The sequence below is a fragment of the Dasypus novemcinctus genome, chromosome 3, assembly GCF_030445035.2.
Source record: "Dasypus novemcinctus isolate mDasNov1 chromosome 3, mDasNov1.1.hap2, whole genome shotgun sequence".
Classification (NCBI taxonomy): Eukaryota; Metazoa; Chordata; class Mammalia; order Cingulata; family Dasypodidae; genus Dasypus; species Dasypus novemcinctus.
Genome location: NC_080675.1, coordinates 122,501,605 through 122,521,756, shown reverse-complemented (window position 1 = coordinate 122,521,756; position 20,152 = coordinate 122,501,605). Strand labels below are relative to the sequence as shown.

General features: G+C 41.8%; 1 protein-coding gene and 1 pseudogene across 2 annotated transcripts in view; both read right to left on the bottom strand.

Annotated features, from left to right (window-relative positions):
• Positions 1 to 19,594, bottom strand: part of LOC101427000 (long-chain fatty acid transport protein 2-like) — a 64,181-nt gene extending 44,587 nt beyond the window's left edge. The window contains exons 1-2 of one of the 2 annotated variants that reach the window (XM_071214194.1): positions 18,959 to 19,594; positions 1,731 to 1,940 (exon numbers count right to left, since the gene is read on the bottom strand). In XM_071214194.1, coding sequence (XP_071070295.1) covers positions 1,731 to 1,940; positions 18,959 to 19,436 — 688 coding nt within the window. In that variant the 5' untranslated portion in view covers positions 19,437 to 19,594. The remainder of the gene's footprint in view (positions 1 to 1,730; positions 1,941 to 18,958) is intronic. The other variant, XM_058294183.2, reaches the window with a different exon arrangement.
• LOC131278002 (NEDD8 ultimate buster 1 pseudogene) lies at positions 5,342 to 8,841 on the bottom strand (annotated as a pseudogene).
• Positions 19,595 to 20,152: the final 558 nt, after the last annotated feature.

Here is a 20,152-nt window from a genome sequence, read left to right as displayed (position 1 = left end):
AGCCCGTGTCTATAGGAGACAAGATTTTCTTTCGGAGCACACATAGAAACTTTCCCATCATTTATGCGCTGTTTAAGGTTCTAATTTGAAGGCTTTAACTCATCTCTTTCTTTCTTAACAGTATCCAAAGTATCTAGGAGGAGCCAGCCAACATCATTATACCTTTTGACTCCACAAAACTCTGTTAAGACGTTGAAAACAGTCTCACCCAGATCCTTGCTTCTTGCAAGGGTGGAAGTAGGGGAATCCAGTGATGATATTTTGCATCTCTTGATTGATAACTCCTGCCATGGACTGTTAGCAGCCTCTTCATTATTGGAAGGGAGTCGGTAGAACCTTGAGTCTAATTAGAGTAGAAAGCCAGTTGTAAACCTCCCATAACCACCTCAGACATCCCATGTTTAAGACTCTATTCCCCTAGAACCACTCCCGGTACAAGCTGTATTAGTCAGGGTTTTCTAGGGAAACAGAATCAAGGAGAGATATCTGTTGATAGTAAGAGATTTTATCTGAGTCTCTCATGTAACTGTGGGGGTGCACAAGTCCAGGTTCCGCAGGCAGGCTGCAACCAGGGGCTCCAATGAAAGTCCAATGAAGGTCCTTGATGAGTTCTGGGAGACACTGGCTGTCCAAAGATGAGCTGGGAAATTCTCACTCAATACTGGAATCATCTCCCCCTTTAAGGCATTGAGCTGATTGGATAAAATGTCACTCATTGCTGATGGCAATCTCCATGATTGATGTAATTGTAATCAGCTAGCTATGATTTGCAACTGCAGTAAAGACAATGGTGACTAAAGTCCATAAATGCCCTGGTATTACCGTTAGCCCAGTGCTTGCGTGACCAAACAACTGGACACAATTATCTGGCTGAGTTGACACATTAGCTTAACTATCACATGAGATGAATCCTGATGCTCCTATTTCTTATCTTGGGAAGGTCCTTAACTCCCTTAATATCACTTACCGAATCTGAAAAGTAGGAATAAGAACGTGACCCACTGCAAAAGGTGATGGCCTAACTGTATGAACAAATGCATTAAAGCTTCTAGCATAGCACCTGGCATATATTGCCCCTAATATTGTCTTTTTCAGATCGAACCATATTGTAGGAGGCTCCTAGTATGATTTGTCCTATTTCATCAATTCTAAGATATGCATTTTTTTTTCTCCACAGTTAACATCTCTGAAATCAGAATGTGTCTTAAAATGGACAGGTTGACATGACTTAACTGGCAGTGCTTTTTGTATTTTGTTTTGGTGGCTCATAAAATAATGGTGCAGCTTACAGTTGAAGGCAACTGTTGCAAGGGAAGAAAGATAGTGATCAAAACATTTGTAAAAATATAAACCCAATACAATCCTACAGTCTTCTTTGGTATTCTATTTATACGACCTATGGACTTTTGATATTTTATCATCAATATAACAATCATTAAAAATTTCAACAACCAATTCAGTGCAAAATTTCATCCATTAACATAACAATTTATTCTTGGTTAACCTCTTTATCATACCATAAGAAGTAGGGAGAATATACGCTTAGCTTGGAGAACCCAAATGAGATCATGTGTGAGGAAATAAGGTCTGTTCCCACATTGAAAGCGTTAAACTCCCTGAAGTATTAGTTATCTGATGAGTGTTGCCAAAGAAAGAGAACACCTGAAAACCTGACCCAGTGTTTAACTCTTTCAGAACAGGTCCATTTCTTTCAGAACCCTCTGTTTTACCTGTAGTTCCAGAAGTATAAATGTATAAGGCAGGAGTAGAAAAAGTGACTTCGGACCTCCATGACTCTGGGATAGGTTCAGTTGACACTTCATCCACTTTGTCCAGGAAGGAGTCAACCCCCTCTGTGTTAGACGTTCTGCTCACATAATAGATGGACACATTGTCTTTTTTCAGGCTTGGCAGCACCTCTTCAACAGCTGCTTGTAGTTCTTAATTAAATAACAACAAATCCAAACAAATGAAATTAGTCAATTACAGTTCCCTTATCATAATAAGGTTTAAGATAAATTTGCTTTCAGCATAATTTTTGCTAAAATGTGTGGACATAACAAGTGGCACTTACAATTATGCATTGAAAAACAGAATGTGCTACATCTGAAAAATATCACAAAGTTCCAATATTTGAGGGAAGGTTGGGTTTTGACGGTTTTTAAGCATAGCAGGAGACTGATTGAAGGTTGAACTTCATATAACACATGCAAACAAATGGACATATGCATAAAACCCAAGAAACACAAGCATACAACATACGCATAACTCAGAATACTCCAGAGATGAATTTAGCTCTTCCTAATATGTGCTCCACAGGACCAGTGATGGAAAAAAAAATTTTAAGGAAGCAAAAGGGAAATGTAAAGAAGGGAGACATACTAACAAAGACGTTAGAAATTGACAATTTTTTTTTTATACATCAGTAACAAGTATTCCACAAGGAAGGTTCATCTGATCTCAGAAATAAGCACTGAATTTCATAAGCACATTCTATGATTTGAGAGAGAAAAAAAGCACTCATTAATTTAGAGCACTGGTTTTCAAAATGTGGATCATAAGATGGTAGCAGATTGTTAAAATCATTTAAATTGGCCAGTATTTTAAAAATTAAAAGAGAACTGAATAGAAAATTTCAAAACACATTACACATAGTAAGAGGTAAGTATTGTTTTGTAAAAGTTTTGCTTCAGTTATGTGGATGTGGGCAGACGCGGTCATACGCAAATATATTTCTTACTCATGGTCAAGGTAAAACATTTTTATGGACACTGATTTAGATAATTAATATACAATCCAAATTTCATGCCTGTGTGAGATTTTTTGCATCCTTAAACCATAAGATGAGGTTGCATTTAAGCTTACTTGTCTTGAGTTGTGGTAACTGCAATGAATATACTATTGTTAATGGGAAGGTAATTCAATATTCCAGGGAATTACATTGGGGACACTATACTTTACTCATCTTATATGCTTTGTTTTTCACATGTATGTATGAAGTCTCCATCAAGGGAAGAAATATCACCTGGACAAACATTTAAAACACTTTAACCAAAGTATTCATGCACATGGTAAAAAAAATAAAACACCACTGAAGGGTTTACAATGAAAATCAGCAGCCCTTTATCCCATCCCTCCTCATAATTTAATCTACTGTCTAGAATCAACCACTTCAAATTTTTTTAAAGCTGTTTCTTCTCGCAATCACTTTTCTATTACCAAATAATATTCTTTTCCTGCTACTGGCAGTATTTAAAACTGTTTTATTTGGGACTTATAGGATAGTTGTAAAAATAATACAAACCCGATTCAGAGAACACCAACATATCCCTACCCACCCAAGATATGCAGATACAACAATTTAACATTTTTCTATATTTGCCTTTCCTTCCTTCCTCCCTCTCTCTCTTCCTTCCTTTTTCTTTCCCTCTTTTTCTCTCTTACAATCCATTCATCCACCCATCCATCCATATCCATCTTCTGAACACCTTAGTGTAGGTTGTATAAATCATGCTCTTGTAACATTTAATATGCCATGTACATTTCCTTGGAACAAGGACATTCACTTATGTAACCACCTTAAGTGCAGCTAACAAATTCAAGAAATTTAACATTGATAAAAACCTAAGCCTTGTTCCAATTTTTTCATATGTCCCCATAATGTCCCTTTGAGCCTTTTTGCCTCCCTTGCTAGATCCCATCCAGGATTATGTATTGCATTTAATTGTCATCATTTTTTCAGTTGCTCTTTTTTCCCCTCCAAATTGTGGGAACATATACAAAACATAAAGTTTCCCATCTCAAGCTCTCCCAAACATCTCATTCAATAGGATTAATCGCAAATATTTAGTTCCTTCCCCACCTTCCATATTAAAACTTTTTCACCTCCTCAACAGAAACCCTACGTTTATTTGGATTTGACTCCACATTGCCCATGCTCCCATCCCTGGTCATTTGTACTCTACTTTCTGTCTCTGTAAGTTTGCATATTCTCTATTTTCTTTCTGATCACCATGGGGATTGTTTTAACATCCTGCCTATGTAACAATCTCATTTGCTTTGATACCAACTTAGCTTCAATAGTGTACACGAACTGTTCCTGTAGCCCTTCCTCACACCTTGTAGTAGTGACGTACATTTGTTCTCATTCATAGAAAGAACATCATCGTCTTTCTACTATTAACCACGATCCTCATCCACCACTGAGTTCACTCTCCCACCACTTTTTATTTTTGAATACGTTTTCCACCTTTTATTTCTGTCTGTATCGTTCATCTTAGAATAACAAGATTCCCATGCAAACTGGACTACTGTCTAAGCTCTATAAAATGATGATTGAAAGAGTCAAATCATTTTAGTCTCTTGACAGCAACAATATGGCACGTTTGGCCTTCGGTCCTAAGAAGTTTCCCAGGATTCTGAAGGGCAGAAAGAGTCTCAGGAATACATCTGGCGCTTGATTCATTCAGCCTGCAGCTGGTTGCTGCCGGCTATGTCCTAGGTGTTGAAACCAATTTTCATTTAATACATATCTACAGAAGAATGCATGGTGCAAAGAGAATGGTTATTTACGCCATTAAAATGCTAAGGAGTTTTCAGAAATGTTTCTCTCGGTACCATAGATAGGTATACCAAAAAGCTCTGACAAAACCTGGAGAAAATATATCTAAATCTCTGATAGGTGTATTAGTTAGCAGAGAGTTTAATATGACAACAGTTAAAATGTTAATTAAAATAGTCTAAAAATGTTAATTAAAAATAGTTGCTTTGGCTCACATTTAAGATTTTCCAATTTAATAAAAATGTTTTGCTGTTAAGAGAAATTTTGAATATGTATCAGTCCTGAATTTCAACCTTCAATTTCAATTGTATATTTTACTATAACCAAGAGTATTAAAAAACATCGACATTTCAAGCTAAAGACATTTGCCACAATTTGATATGGCTACTGTAGCCTTATCTTTAAGCTGCCAAAGGACTTGGAATGGCTGAGGGGTTAAAGGACGATTATTATGGCCAGGGTGGTGAAGGCGATGTAGGAAAACATGGGGCTTACAAGACAGAGACTGCAGCATCGGAAGAAGGAAAAGAAGCAACAGCTGGGCTCAGGAGGGCCGGAAAGGTGGACAAAAGGAAGAGGCGGCAACAGATCAGGGATGCTTTCCCTCTTGATCACCTTTCTCCTGGAGATCTCCAGGGACCACCCTATCCTCCACAGCAACCCAACTCCCAACTCCTCCTCATTTCTGGTGAAAAGAACCCAAGCAGGGAGGCCAGAGTTAGGAATGCAGGGCCTGAGGCAGAGGACGACTTGCAAGAATCAAGCCAAAGGAAGCTCTTTCCCCAAGATCACCCATTACTGACCAGGACCTCTCTCCCCACCAAGCCTTCTCTACCTGACATGCCTCTCTTGCCTGCCCATCCTCTCCTACATCCAAGCAGGAATCACTCAGATAAAAGGTTAAGAAAAGAAAGAAGACCTGTATTAGACTTTTCACAATGATAGAATTTATAAGTGGAAACTTAGTACTTATTTCTTTTCATTATATAGTGGTTTTTTTGTTGCTGATTTTATATTTTCTACATACGATAAGTACTCTGCAATAATAATTTCTTCATCTTCCAGAGTTGAGTCAAGATAATCTTCTTCATGTTCTGGAATATCTTCCAATATTTCATTGACTGCTTCTGTCTCCATATCTTCATCTGTTGAAGCACTAGAACTACCTGCAGAACCTGAAGGGGATGTGGATGGTGTCGATGAAGAATCTTCCACCAAGAACCATAGGTCAGGAGGAAGTGTTCCTCCGTTGTGAGCCAGGGTCTGAGCTGCCAGCTGGACATTCCCCTGAATACTCTCAGTGCAGCTCCCGCAGCTACAGCATCAAAACCCATGTACACCAGTTGATCAATGTTTTCCTGGGAAGGACTGTCTTGATGGTTGTTGGTGTCAGGATCTGAATCATTTCACCACCACACCTGAGGATTAGTGATAAGAATCTTCTGGGCTTCATCCAGATTTCTGCTTGCCTGATGAAGTAGCCCCTTCCTTGCAAAGAGTTTATGCTCTCCAGGCGGCATCTTTTCTTCTCTTTTTCCTCTTTCCTTATTTGTGCCAATTCCTCTCTGTGGTTGGTAATATGAGCGGCTGCGTGATCCACGTTCCCATCGCATTCTCTTGGGGCAAGCCGGGCTTCCTGGGCAGTAAAGCCCAACTGCAACAAATTGTGAACTTTTGATGGATCAATATATAACTCTTTAAAGAGTTGACACGCCTTGTTGAGGTACTCACAAGCCTCTTCACCATTTCCACTGTGATAAGTTTCGAATACCCTGAAGCAAGTAAAGTCTTAAAAACAATACCTTCTCTTTCCCACAATTTCCTTTTATGTGGACCAGTCTCCGATGATTTTCTCCGTAACAATTTTTAAAGCACTTCTGGGCCAAGTTTAATTTTTTTTTTTCTGCATCATCTAGGCATTCCAGTTGTCCCAAGCAGAAGTAACACCATACCATATCCAGCTGGAGCACTGCATAGTTATCTACCGTATCCAATAGTTCTCTGCAACACTCACAGAAGTATTTGTCAGCATTCAATAGACATGGCAATGCTATTCCATATTCTTTTCTTTTCAGGAAAGCTCTGCCCTTCTCATGACATCCCATAGCTAACGTAAGGGCTTTTTTTCCTAAGGGAGGAGTTCTGACCGATCTGCCTGTTTGGTTAGCTGTGTCTAAGTACGGCGTAGTTTCTGGACCCACCACCATCTCAGCTCTCTCTGCTAGTATTTCTAGTCCTCTCTTAGTTCTCTGTATTCTTTTTTCTTTTAATTCAGCTTCATTTTGCTCTTCTTCTACCTGAAAGTTTTTTTCTCACATCTTCTTCAGACTGTCTTAATTTGAGTACCATTGCTTTCACATTGTGTGCCATTTCTTGTTCAAGTGTTTTTGCTAGTTGAAGCTGTTTCTGATTTATAACAATTCTGAAATAATTTTCTTGAAATCCAAAGGTTTCAGCTATTTTAGACCTCAGCTCCCTGCCAGTGATGCGCAATCGGGTCTCCAACAAGTTCTTCCTATCTTTTCTTAGTCTTGAAGGTAAGAATACTTCAATTGTAGCAATCCCTGTTGTTTTATAATTCTTATTTCCTGTTCCACGTTCAATTGCTTTGCAACGTATTTCTTCTATTATTTTTTCCATCTCATTTTCACAACATTCTAGCTTGTCAGAGTATTTTTTAGCAAGGCCCTTCAATGCCAAACCAACTCCTTTATTTTCATCCGCACATGGAGGTTTCCAAAGTTGAATTCTGTCTTCCCTTAAAAACTGGGTCAGTTTCGCTTGAAGGTATTTCTTCTGCCTGCTGAATGCCAGGACGCAGAGGCGGCCGCCCCTTGTTTCCATTCCGGGTGAAAGCGGCCCCATCCTCCACCGCGGTGCAGCCCTCCCGCCGCCGGGAAGGAGAGTTATCCTATCGCTTTTAAAAAAGTAGCCTTTTGCTGGATTTGGTGCTTGCCCTGTTACTGCAGCCCTTTAGCTGTTTCCTGGAGCTTTGACTAAGATGTTCGAGTTCTTGTCGGTCCCTCAAAGCTCCTCTTGGGAGACAGAGGCCCGAAGCATCTCTTTGCCTTCTTGATGGGGTGGGGTCCATCTTTGGCCTATAAATTTTGATTCCCCACCCCCTACTTTACCTCTGAGCACCTCCACCTTAACTTTACTTCTGCATTTTCTGGATTTACAGTATTTATATCTTTTCGGAGACCGTGATTTTTTATCTTTCTAGCTTTGTCTGTGGGTTGTCTCTAGAAGCTGAAAACCAATAATCAGGACTGATATCATTATGACTATGTAAACATTATTCCCTGCAGAGCCAAGAAACCTATCATAATATTTCCATTCTTGAGCCGGTTTTCCTTGGAGTGTCTAGTTGGCTTTCTTTAATGTACTATTTGCCTCAACTCTTTTTCAACCCCCATCAGCTCAGGTTCTTCTTCATCTTTTTCTGACCCCAAGAACCTCTATTTTTTTCTCCTTGACTCTCGTATTATGGCCTGGCTGCTCCCTCGTCTTTCTGCGCTTCTGATCATTTACCCAAAAATATTACTGTTTTTAAAAGCCTAAGTGACACACCACACCACCTTGGTTCAAGTCCTCCTTACCTCTTACCTGGATTACTGCAATAGCCTCCTGGCCTCCTTGCCTCTACTCTTGCTCTACTTAGAATTTATCAGCTTGCCTACTGCCAAGCTACTCATCCTTGGGATAGATCCACTCTCCTTCTGCAGCATGTGAGGGCCTTCACAATCTAACCCTGCTCCCTTTCTGATGTCATCTCCTAATCTTCTATCTCTTGCCCCTTTTCCACTGCCACACTGAGCTATGTGAAGTCCCTGAATGCTCCACATCTCACTACCTTTATCCAGATGGTTTCATCTCAGGAATCCACTTCCACCCTGTTTACCTAAAAACCTCTTGCTCATCCTTCAAAAGTGAGCCTTCTATTCTGTTGCCTTCCCTCCCTGTGCAAAGCCAGGTGCTCCCTTCTTGGACTCCTCTAGGAACCTGCACATACTTCCATCAGGGTATATATTACATAGTGTGACAGTGATTCAATTCTTTTTCTCCTTTACTCTAGACAATGAAATCGTTGAGATTAAAGGATAACAATCATCTTTGCATCTCCAACTCTAAATAAGTGCTCAGTACCTGTTTATATTTGAAAGAATATGCAGATTCTATTGTCTCTGTTAATGTGGAAGAGACAAAGGAATAAGATAGAGATACTGATTTAAAGGATTAAGATCTTACACTACTGTGGAGTTGAAAAACCTCTAATAAAATATAACCTACAAGGAAGTACTTTCCATGATACAGGTATGCCGTTCATGCTAGTAAAGGCCCACAGAGATAAATTAAAAAGCAACAACTACTACCATAGAATTAAGAAATCTCTCCTCTTCCTCCTCTCTCGCCCTCCCACCCAATCTTCCTGCTTCCATAGAAACATATATTCAACACTCATTAAAAAGGTGCTTACTATGTGCCAGGTATGGTTGTAGGCATTCGATACAACAGAGAGCAAAACAGACACTGTTCCTGTTTTCATACAGCCTAGTTCTAATGGGGATAAATGCATAAAGAAACCATGGATTAAAATAAAACATCAAAGGTATAATAATAGGGGGAGGAGAAAGTATTTTAGAAGTGCATGGAAGGAGGATGAAGACAACCCAGAGGAAAATGATGGATTGACAGGGTCCTGAGTTGTTTTTTCCCTGTATTTTTTAAAAAGGAAAATATACTAGGTACTAGTAGGTATTAACAATAATAATGAATAATAAAAAGAACTGTAACTAAGCATGTGTCGTGCTTGATCACATTCAAGCAACTTAACACCAGGTGTCTTCTACTTGATTTATTTATGTTCCATGCTGGCTCTCTGCAGGCATGTAATTTGTGATCCATGGCCTTCCACAGAAGTCATTTCATACGGCAAGGCCTCTGCCTCTGTCCAACACAATTTCCCTCTCCTCTGGGCTGTTAGTAGAGAACTGATCACTTGGGCATTGACTCGAGGCTCCGGTGCCTTGCCGACCCTATTAAGACTTATTTAAACTAAGGATGCTGATCTAAAAACTGAAATTTGAAAGAAAATTCTGAATGTGAAGGGAACCTCTCAACTATCAGATGTTTACTGTACTTTCTTTCTTAGAACTTTTATAAATACGATTGGGCCTACAGGTTTCTCCTTCACACATGGATTACTCTCATTATTATTGTAATTCTTACTGTAAATGTAAAGTCTGCTCACCTAAAATTAAGAGTGGCAGTCAACCAGGTCATATAAACCAAAGTAATTCTACCAGTCACAGGTTGTGTTCCCTGGGACTTTGAGACTCTGAGAGTTGTGTGTAGGACTGTTCTTGGGGATGATACCTGTGAGGGAGCAAGGGAAACAGAACTGGATCAAGAGAGAAGTTGAGGTGAGGTGGAGCAAGATGGTGTCAGAGTAGATGTACCCTCATCATCTCTCCTACAAAAGAATGGATGAGTGGGGACAAAATCCTTCCTGAATGAGCTATTTTGGGAAACCACAAAGCAGGAGGTTTCTGGACAACAATCTGTAGAGAGTGCAACAAAAAGGGCAATTGCTTAAGGTAAAACCACCAGTTTCTGATACTTGTGCTTGAAACTGCTGGAAGGCTAAACCCTTCCCTTAGGGCATGTACCCATGGCACTCTGGAACTGTGCCAATCTACACTGGTGTTTCCCGAACCCTGCATTCCCTGAACCCTGCGTTCCTTGAACCCACGTTCCACTGAACCTGCATTCCACGAACCCAGCACTCCCTGAACCCTGAATTCCGGTGTTCCCTGAGTCCATTGGTTTTGGACAAACTCTGATAGTGGGAGGGTTCTGGTGAATGGAGCAGAGGGGTCCTAGGAGTGCAGGTTCAAATGCCTGGACCCCCCTTTTTGAGCTTTGAAGAGCATGCCAGCTGGCTTGAGGAGAATCTAGAAGAGGTGACAGGCAAATCAGCGGAGGCAGCCCAATTTACCTCCATGCCCTGGAATAGGGAAAACTGGTCTGGGAGAAGTTGGAGTCAGACAATTAACTAGTCCTGTGCAACCCACCTAAGGGAGGGGGACAGTAGGAAGTGCTTGGTAGGCTGCCAATAGCATATTTAGGGTTCCCGGCAAGGTGTGGGTGCTCTCTCTTAAAGAGACTGACAGTCATTATTTTCTGTGGTGAGTTGGTTCACCAGGGACCCATTTGAATCCCAGAGGGGAGCTCTCATATGGGCTTCCTGCTGCCCTGGGAGAGAGAGAAGTGAGGAAGGGAGAGAGGGGGAAGGACAGATTCCTAATCAGTTCACTGAATTGCAAAGTGGACTCCTTGCTTGAGGGCTTGTCTGTTTTTTTTTTTTCCTTTCCTTGTTTTTCCTTCCTCTTCATCCCCCAGCCCCATTTTTTTTCTTTTTCTCTATTAGGTGCCTGGGGTGTTTCTTGTTTGCTATGCTTCCTCATCCTCAATTTCCACTTTTCTGTGTGTACTTATTTTGCCTACCAAGGCTATTTCCTTTTTTTTCCATCTTTGTATCTTCCATCTTCTGTTGTTGCTCTTACTTTCCGCCTCTCTTTGTTTAACCCCCAATTTTTCTGACTATTTCTTTTTTTTAATAGATGTATTTTATTAATTTCTCCCCCCCCCCATTGTCTTCTCTGTGTCCATTTGCTGTGTGCTCTTCTGTGTCCGCTTGCATTCTTGTCAGGTGGCACCAGGATTCTGTATCTCTTTTTGCTGCGTCATCTTGCTGCATCAGCTCTCCATGTGTGCAGTGCCACTCTTGGGTGAGCTGTGCTTTTTGCACGGGGCGGCTCTCCATGTGGGGTGCACTCCTTGCGCGTGGGGAATCCCTATGTGCAGGTCATCCCTGTGAGGTATGGCAGTCCTTGCACGTGGCAGCACTGTGCATGGGCCAGCTCACCACATGGGTCAGGAGGCCCTGGGTATCAAACCCTGGATCTCCCATATGGTAGGCAGATGCTCCATCAGTTGAGACACATCTGCTTCCCTGGCTTTTTATTTCTAACACCTCTATTCTGTATTCTATCTTTTATTAACTGTTTATGTTATTGTCCTTTCTTTTCTCTTTCCCACTCTCCTGATTACACAGGTCTTTCAATTCATACTATGTTCGTCTCCATATTCAGTTTCCCATCTCATTGTAGGTACTCCATTTTTAAAAATTCCTATAACTCTATACAGCTTACATGAGTTTAGTATTCATTCTTGTAAGTCATATACCATGTTTCTGTTAACATTTATTATCAATACTCCTATTATACCTTTTATTTTCTTACCTGCTTTGCTTTCCCTGACCCTATCTTTTTCCTTCAAGGGAACTTAGATAAGAACAAGGAGATAGAAGAAGAAGAAGAAAGTGTCAAATACTTAACACACACACAAAAACAGCACCTAAATACAACTTGAGACTAGACAGAGAAGCTCATCAACTGAACAGACCCATCAAGATAAAATGATGACAGGACAGATACAAAAAATTACAAAAAATACCAATAATTAGGATGACATGGCCCAATCCAATGAACAAACCAAAAGCCAGAAAGAGGAGCAGCTCTCCTTGCAGGGACACGCTCCTTGTGTGTGGGGCTCCCCTATGTGGGGACACCCCTGCGTGGCATGGCATTCCTTGCATGCATCAGCACTGCATGTGGGCCAGCTCATCACACGGGTCAGGAGGTCCTGGATTTGAACTCTGGACCTCCCATATGGTAGGCGGATGCTCTATCTGTTGAGCCAAATCTGCTTCCAAACACTGAATGTTTAATGGATTAAACTCACCTGTCAAGAGATACAGTTGGCAGAATGGAGGAGGAATCTTAACCCATCTATATACTGTCTACTAGAAATCCACTCTAGATGCAGGGATTCAAGGAGGTTGAAAGTGAATAGCTGGAAAATAATCTTACAAGCAAACAGTAACCAAACACAGGCAGGAGTAGTTATACTAATATTGGACAAAACAGACTTCAAATGCAAAACTATTGTGAGACACAAAGATGGACACTGCATATTAAAATAAAGGGTAATCATTCAAGAAGAAAGAACAAACATAAACGTTTATGGAACTAACCAGGGTACCTCAAACACTGTAAAAGCTAAGTGGAAAATAGATGCCTATACAATTATAGTGGGGGACTTTAATACACCATTATCATCATTAGGCAGAATATCCAACAGAAAATCAATAAAGAAACAAAGACTTTGAATAATATATTAGAGGATCTGGACCTAATATATATATACACAGCAAGATATACAGTCTTCTCAAGTGCACATGTATCATTCTCCAAGATAGACCACATGCTAGGCCGCAGAGAAAGTCTCCATGAATTCAGCAAGATTGAAATCATACAAAATAATTTCTCTGACCATAGTGGAATGAAGCTGGAAATCTGCAAGGGTCAGAGAACCAGATTAGACACAAAGATAAGGACATTAAACAACACACTCTTAGAGAAACAGTGGGTCAAGGAGGAAATCTGGAAAGAAATCATTAACTACCTTGAAACCAATGAAAATGACAACACAACATATCAAAACTTACGAGATGCAGCAAGAGCTGTACTGAGAGGGAAATCCATAGCCATAAATTCATACATCAAAAAAGAAGAAAGAGATAAAATTGAAGACCTAACTTCATACTTGGAACAATTAGTAAAAGAAACAACAAACTAACTCAAAAGGAAGAAGAAAGAGACAAATAACAAAGATCAGAGCAGTACTAAATGAAATAGAAAATAAGAAAGCACTGGAAAAAATAAAACAAAGAGCTGGTTCTTTGAGAAGATCAATAAAATTGACAACCACTTAGCTAGAGTAACAGAGAGAGAAGATGCAAATACACAAAATAAGAAATGAGAAAGGGGATATCACCACAGATCCCACAAAAATAAAGACTATCCTAAGAGGATACTTTGAAAAAATACATGCCGACAAGAAGGACAATTTAGAGGAAATGGACAAATTCTTGAAATGCCTAAGCAGCATACATTGATGAAAGAGGAAATTGATGATCTCAACAAACCAATCACGAGTAAAGAGATAGAATCAGTCATTAAAAACCTCCCAAATGAGAAGAGTCCTGGGCCAGAGGTCTTCACAGGTGAATTCGATCAAACTTTCCAGAAAGAACTATCACCAATCTTGCTTAATCTCTTTCAAACTATTGACACAGAAGGAACATTGCTTAAGTCATTCTAAGATGCCAGCGTTACCCAATATCAAAGCTAAACAAAGACACCACAAGAAAGGAAATCTACAACGGATCTCTCTAATGAACCTAGATTCTAAAGTCCTCAACAAAGTCCTTGCTAATCGTATTCAGCAACACATCAAACAAATTATACACCATGTCCAAGTGGGTTTCATCCCTGGCGTGCACGGATGGTTCAGAAAATCAATCAATGTAATACATACCATAGGCAGATTGAAGGGGAAAATCACATGATCATATCTATAGATGCAGACAAAATCATTTGACAAAATACAGCACTCTTTCCTGAAAAAACACTGCAAAAAATAGGAATAGAAGGAAACTTTCTGAACATGATAAAGGGAATATTTGAAAAAACCACAGCAAACATCATTTTCAATGGTGAAATCCTAAAATCTTTCCCTCTAAGATCAGGAACAAGACAAAGTTGCCCACTATCACCCCTCCTATTTAACATTTGTTAAAAGTACTTGCTCGACCACTGAGGCGAGAACCAGATTTAAAAGGCATCCAAATTGGAGAGGAAGAAGTCAAAATTTCACTATTTGCAGACGACATGATCCTATACATTGAAATCCCTGAGAAATATACAACAAAGCTTCTAGAACTTATGTGTTCAGTAAAGTCATAGGTTATAAGATGGATGTGCAAAAATCAGTAGCGTTTCCGTACACCAATAATGAGCAATCCGAGGAGGAAATCCAGAAAAAGGTATCATTTACACTAGTAAATAAAAAGATTAAATATCTTGGAATAAATTTAACTAAAGATTTAAAAGACGTATACACAGAGAACTACCAAACACGGTTAAAGGAAATTAAAAAGACTCAAATAAATGTAAGAATATTTCCTGTCCATGGATAGGAAGACTAAATATCATCAAGATATCTATCCTTAAATGACCTTATATGGAAGGTTCAATGCGGATCAGCAGAATATCCATGTCTACATAAAATACCATGACTTTAAAATGCTGTTTGACCTAAAGTAAGGGGGAAATGGAAAGGAGAAATGAGTTTATATGGCTACGAGTTTCTAAAAAAGAGTCTGGAGGCTGGCAGAAGGTTTGCCCTCATGCACAACTGAGCAGAGTCAGAGAGACAGATAAAGCAGATACAACCCCCAGATATTGGTTCCTTTGAGGGCTAAAGAGACCCATGGGAGTTATGGTCATGGCCGATGGGGTTAACTACCAGGGCAGATGGCCCCTCTTTGGAAATGGTGTTTATGTGTGATGAATCTGGACTCAGATGGGATCTCCCTTCATAAGACTTTCATGCTAATGTGCTGGAGGTGCAGTTAATGTTGGGGTTTAAGATATATTTAGGGGATTTGAATCTCTGGACTGACAATGTGATAGCCAGATCCTGAGCCTCAACAGACTCCAGCACCTACAATCTGATTTATTGGACTTACCACACTCAGCTAAGATGGAGGTGAAGAAGGACAACCACCACACCATGGAGCCTAGAGTGATTACAACTGAAAATGGGAGGATTGCATCCAGCATCCAGGTGGAATCTGAGCCTCCTCTTGACATAAAGGTGCAATGGACACAACCAATCCAGTGTCCACATAGAAGAGGTGGCATTGGATTGGGAAAAGTGGACATAATGGACAAAGGGTATGGGGAAAGGCAGGAAGAGATGAGAGGTGGAGGCGTCTTCGGGACATGGAGCTGCCCTGGATGGTGCTTCAGAGGTAATCACCGGACATTGTAAATCCTCACAGGGCCTACATGATGGAATAGAGGAGAGTATGGGCCATGATGTGAACCAATGTATATGAGGTGCAGAGGTGCCCAAAGATGTACTTACCAAATCCAATGGATGTGTCATGATGATGGGAACGAGTGTTGTTGGGGGGGGGGAGAGGGGGGGTGGGGGGGGTGGGGTTGAATGGGACCTCACATATATATTTTTAATGTAATATTATTACAAAGTCAATAAAAAATTAAAAAATTAAAAAAAAAAAAAAAAAAAAAGATATCTATCCTTTGCAAACTGATCTACAGACTTAATGCAACCCCAGTAAAAATCAACATAGCATTTTTTAATGAACTGGAAAAACTATGAAATTTATTTGGAAGGGAAAGAGGCCCCAAATAGACAAAGACATATTGGAAAAAAAAATGAAATCAGAGGAATCACATTACCTGAATTTAAAATATATTACAAATCTATAGTGGTTAAAACAGCATGGTATTGGCACAAGGTTAGACATAGTGACCAATGGAACTGAGTTGAGAGTTCTAATATAGATCCTTGCATATACAGTCATCTGATATTCAACAAGGCCACCAAGCCCACTCAACTGGGACAGAATGGCCTCTTCAACAAATGATGCTTGGAGAACTGGCTATCCATATGGAAAGAATGAGAAAGGATGAAGTTCTCATGTTTTGGAACTTTAAATGCAATATTTTTTGAAAGCTATTGGGAACTCTTTCATTTATCACTGTGTTTAAAGGGGGTCCATTTTTATTTTTTTCAGCCTTGTAAAACCAGGTCAAAGGTAAGCTGAAACCTAAAAAACATTTTTTTATTAGAGAAATGTAGGTTTACAGCAAAATTAAGCGTACTGGAACGTCATATAACCGTGCTAGGTCTCAGCCTTTACCTTTAATGGTTATCAAAGCCTTGTACAAAAGTAGTGCCTGCACCTGGGAGCCGTGCTTGGTTATCCTAAGCCGGCAGAGTTGACCTGGCCATTGGCTGATGAAAGGACACTCAAGAAACCTCGGTTATTCTTCTGGTAGGGATGATCTTAATTCTAGCACAAAAGGAAACAAAGCAAATGTACTATTTCGGGTTTCTTTTGGATTTTTTTTTTTTTTTTTTTACAAAATATGCCATATTGTGTTCCTGTTTTACCCATATTCTGTTTGCAAAGTTAATTGAAAAACTACTGGCCTCAAAAGCTGACCTATACCAACAACAACACTGATACATGTATTAGTTCAGATAGTTGAGAACATTTTTTCCCCCTTTCCGTATAACTAGTTGGATCATACCTTGCCTTGGAGAAGGATCCTGAAAGGCACTTTTAAGAGAAAATCATGTTCTGTGGACAAGTGCTCTCTTTGATTCAGGGAAGTGCTTATGAGCCTTGCCTTTCTGTAAGTATAGTAAATTCTAGAAGGGAAAGTGTGTACTGAAATTCCTGGTAGGGTTTAGCCCTGCTATGCTTTATGAAGAGCCTACAAAATTCATGATAACTGGATCAATTACCATGATAAATATCACTGTTCTTGTCTTTTACATATACTTTGGAGTTCTGCAGACAACCAGAAACTGGAACTCAAGAGTTCTTACTAGACCTTAAGTCTGGAGGCTGAACTTCAAAGTACAGAATGAAACTGTTGATTTTCCACCACAAGGTTTCAAAAGCTTCTCACCTTTATACTCCATATTCAGATGGTGTGATATAATAAAAAGTACCCAAGAGTTGCATAAAAAATTTGGGTTCTGTCCTCAGCTTGCTGTTGCTAATTAGCCATGTGACCCTGGGTAATGAATATCATCCCTCTGGGCATTTGTTTGTTCAATTCTAAAATGAGTGGATGAAACTAGACTAAACCACCTCCTTCGATATCATGTGGGGCCGGGATGAGGCTTATTAGAAACATACATGTTTAGGGCCTCCATCACAGTCCTGTTGAATCAGTGTTTTGGAAATGGGGCTCAGGAATGTTTTCTTCCTTTATGTTTTATTTTTAAAGAATCTTTAGATTACATAAATCTTACATAAAAAATATAGGGGATTCCCATATGATCCACCCTTACCCCAGAAATGTTTTTAAAAATAAGCTTCCTACATGATTTCTATGTTTCCTCCCACCCCCTTTTAAAAACTTTTATACAAAGCCTTCATTTGTTGGACAATGCATTTTATGTCACATGAAACAGTTGTATATGCTTTCTGGTTTCTCACAAGCAAATTGACATCTCATCCTCTGTGACTCTAGGCAAGGTGTTTAGCTTGCCTAGTTCCCCAGCTATAAGATCAAGGGGTAGACCAGATGGATGCTTGGCCCTTTCTAGTTCTGTCTGTAGATATGTAGATGCCAGCAGCATGATGTAGGAAAGAGGATGGACATTGGAGCTGGACAGACCTAAAATGGAATTCTAATCTTCAGTTTCCCCAACTGCATAATGGTGGATAAATATATGCTATCTCCCAAGGTAACAAAAGCACCTAGCGTAGGGCTTAACACGGAAAGGCATTTGAGAAAGGTGAGGCTTCCTGGTTCCCTATGGCCACACCCCATCATCCATGTCTTTCGCCCACACCTGGGTAGCCTCCTCTTACTGACAGAACAAGAGGCCTTCTGGTCCTTATTCAAGCACAGGGATGAGCTCTCTGGGAAGGGAGCACCACCTGCGCTGTGGGTTACCTTCTTGGCTTTCACGCTACTACTTTCTGGAGTGGGACACCACTGTGGCATGAAGTTACTTCAAGTCTAGTTGAAATCTGGAGGGAGGCAACCACAGAACTGAAGGGGTAACTATGGCTATCCATGTAATGGGTCCTCACAAGGGCAATGGAGCAGATTCCGTCCTCACCCTTGGGGTCACCTTCTCTGCAGGGAGAAGCCAGGGATGCTAATAGCACATGAGAACTGGAAGCAACTGTGAAGACTGCTTATTATAAAGGAGGAAACCAAGGCACACAGAGGCAAGTGATTTTCCCAAGGCCACACTGCCAGCCAAATAGCAGAAGTGAAATAGTCTCTCTGGAGCCACTGGAGGGTCACACTCCAGACCCTCTGCATTTAACACAGATGTTGTAAAGACTGGCTAAGAGCTTGGCCTTTAGCTAGACAGCCCTGATTCTCCCCATCACCTGCCAGCTCTGTGAGGAGGAGTATGAGCTTTCAACTCTGATGGCCTCGGTGTCTCAACTCTGTTAAGTCTGATAGTACACCGTATTTGTTTTAAGGATTAGAACCAATTCAGCCTGGCAGTTCTTAACACAGTGCCTGGCATAGAGTAGCTTCAACAACAGTTGGTTCTAGTTATCATAAATTAGCGTCTCAAGGAGCTTTGTTGATTTGCTCCCTCTGCGCCTTCCACGCCCCCCACAGCACGCTGCCTCTGGTTCTCCAAGAGTCCGAGGAGCCCGGCGGCAGGGAGGGGCGCATCCCTGGGGCTCACCTGGTGCGGCCAGCAGCACCTTCGCCCCGCAGCACTGGAAACAGTGCAACAAGGACTTCGCGCGGATGTTGTAGTTGAGGCACGCCATGGTACAGCCCAGTTTGGCCAGCCCCAGCCCCAGCCACACGTAGGCCGGCTCGTTGCCCATAAAGATCGCTACGCAGTCTCCCTGGCGCAAGCCGAGGCGGTCGCGCAGCGCTCGCGCCACCTGGTTGCTGCGCCGGTCCACCTGCGCGTAGGTCAGAGTCTCATCTCGAAAGAGCAGGAAAGGCTTGTGCGGAGTTTGGCGCGCTTTCTCAATGAAGACCCGCAGGAGGGTGTGCACCGGCCGCCGCTGCCCGTAGCTTCGCGCCCGCAGGGCCACTCCGACCGCTCGCAGGAAGACGCCTATGTCCTGGAAGAAGTAGGGGCAGCATAGGTTCACCAGCAGCGGCAGGAGCACCAGGCCCGCTAGGACGCTGCAGATGGCGGGCAGCATGACGGCGGGGCCCCCGGTTCCCGCAAGGGCAGACGGCGCGCTCGGGCCCTGCAGCGCGGCGGCGGGCGGGCTGCGGGTGGACGGCGGGCGGGCTGCGCGGGCGCGCGGCGGCTGGACGCCTGGCTAGCGGCGAGGTCGGGACAGCGCGGCGCTTCCCTGCCTGTCCGGCAGCCGCCTCTCTGCAGGTTGGGGTTCTGCGAGCGCGGGTGGCTTCTGGGCGGCACCGGCCGGCTGAGCCCGCCCCCTCCTGGGGCGCAGCCACCTGTGCGCCCCGCTTTGCCCGCCCCCGCCGCCCCCGGGGAGGAGGCTCTGCGGCTCCGCGGGGTTGTAGGCCGGAGTCGGGTTTGGACTCTGCTGCGTAGTCACCAAAGCACTTTACCTGCTCGAAGCACAGTTCCTTTATCAAAATGGTGTTAAACCGCGCTTTGCAGATGAGAAGATTAAAGGAGATAATGCACGCGACGGGCTACTGTTATTTACTGTTAGTACCGATAGAGTGCCTTATTAGTATGATTTATTATTTTAAATAAGCCTGATAAATGTGAGGCTGTCCTAGTACTTATTAACAGGTGGTACCGGGTGCCACTGCCAAACCAGAGTCCGTTGCTCCTTCCATGTCCCAAGGGCTTTCCTTCTGGTGTCTCTTTGTTTCTCACATTTGCTCCCCTGGCTCGCAGCCCCCGCCCCGCCTCCGCCTCTTGCTTGGAGGTGTCTAG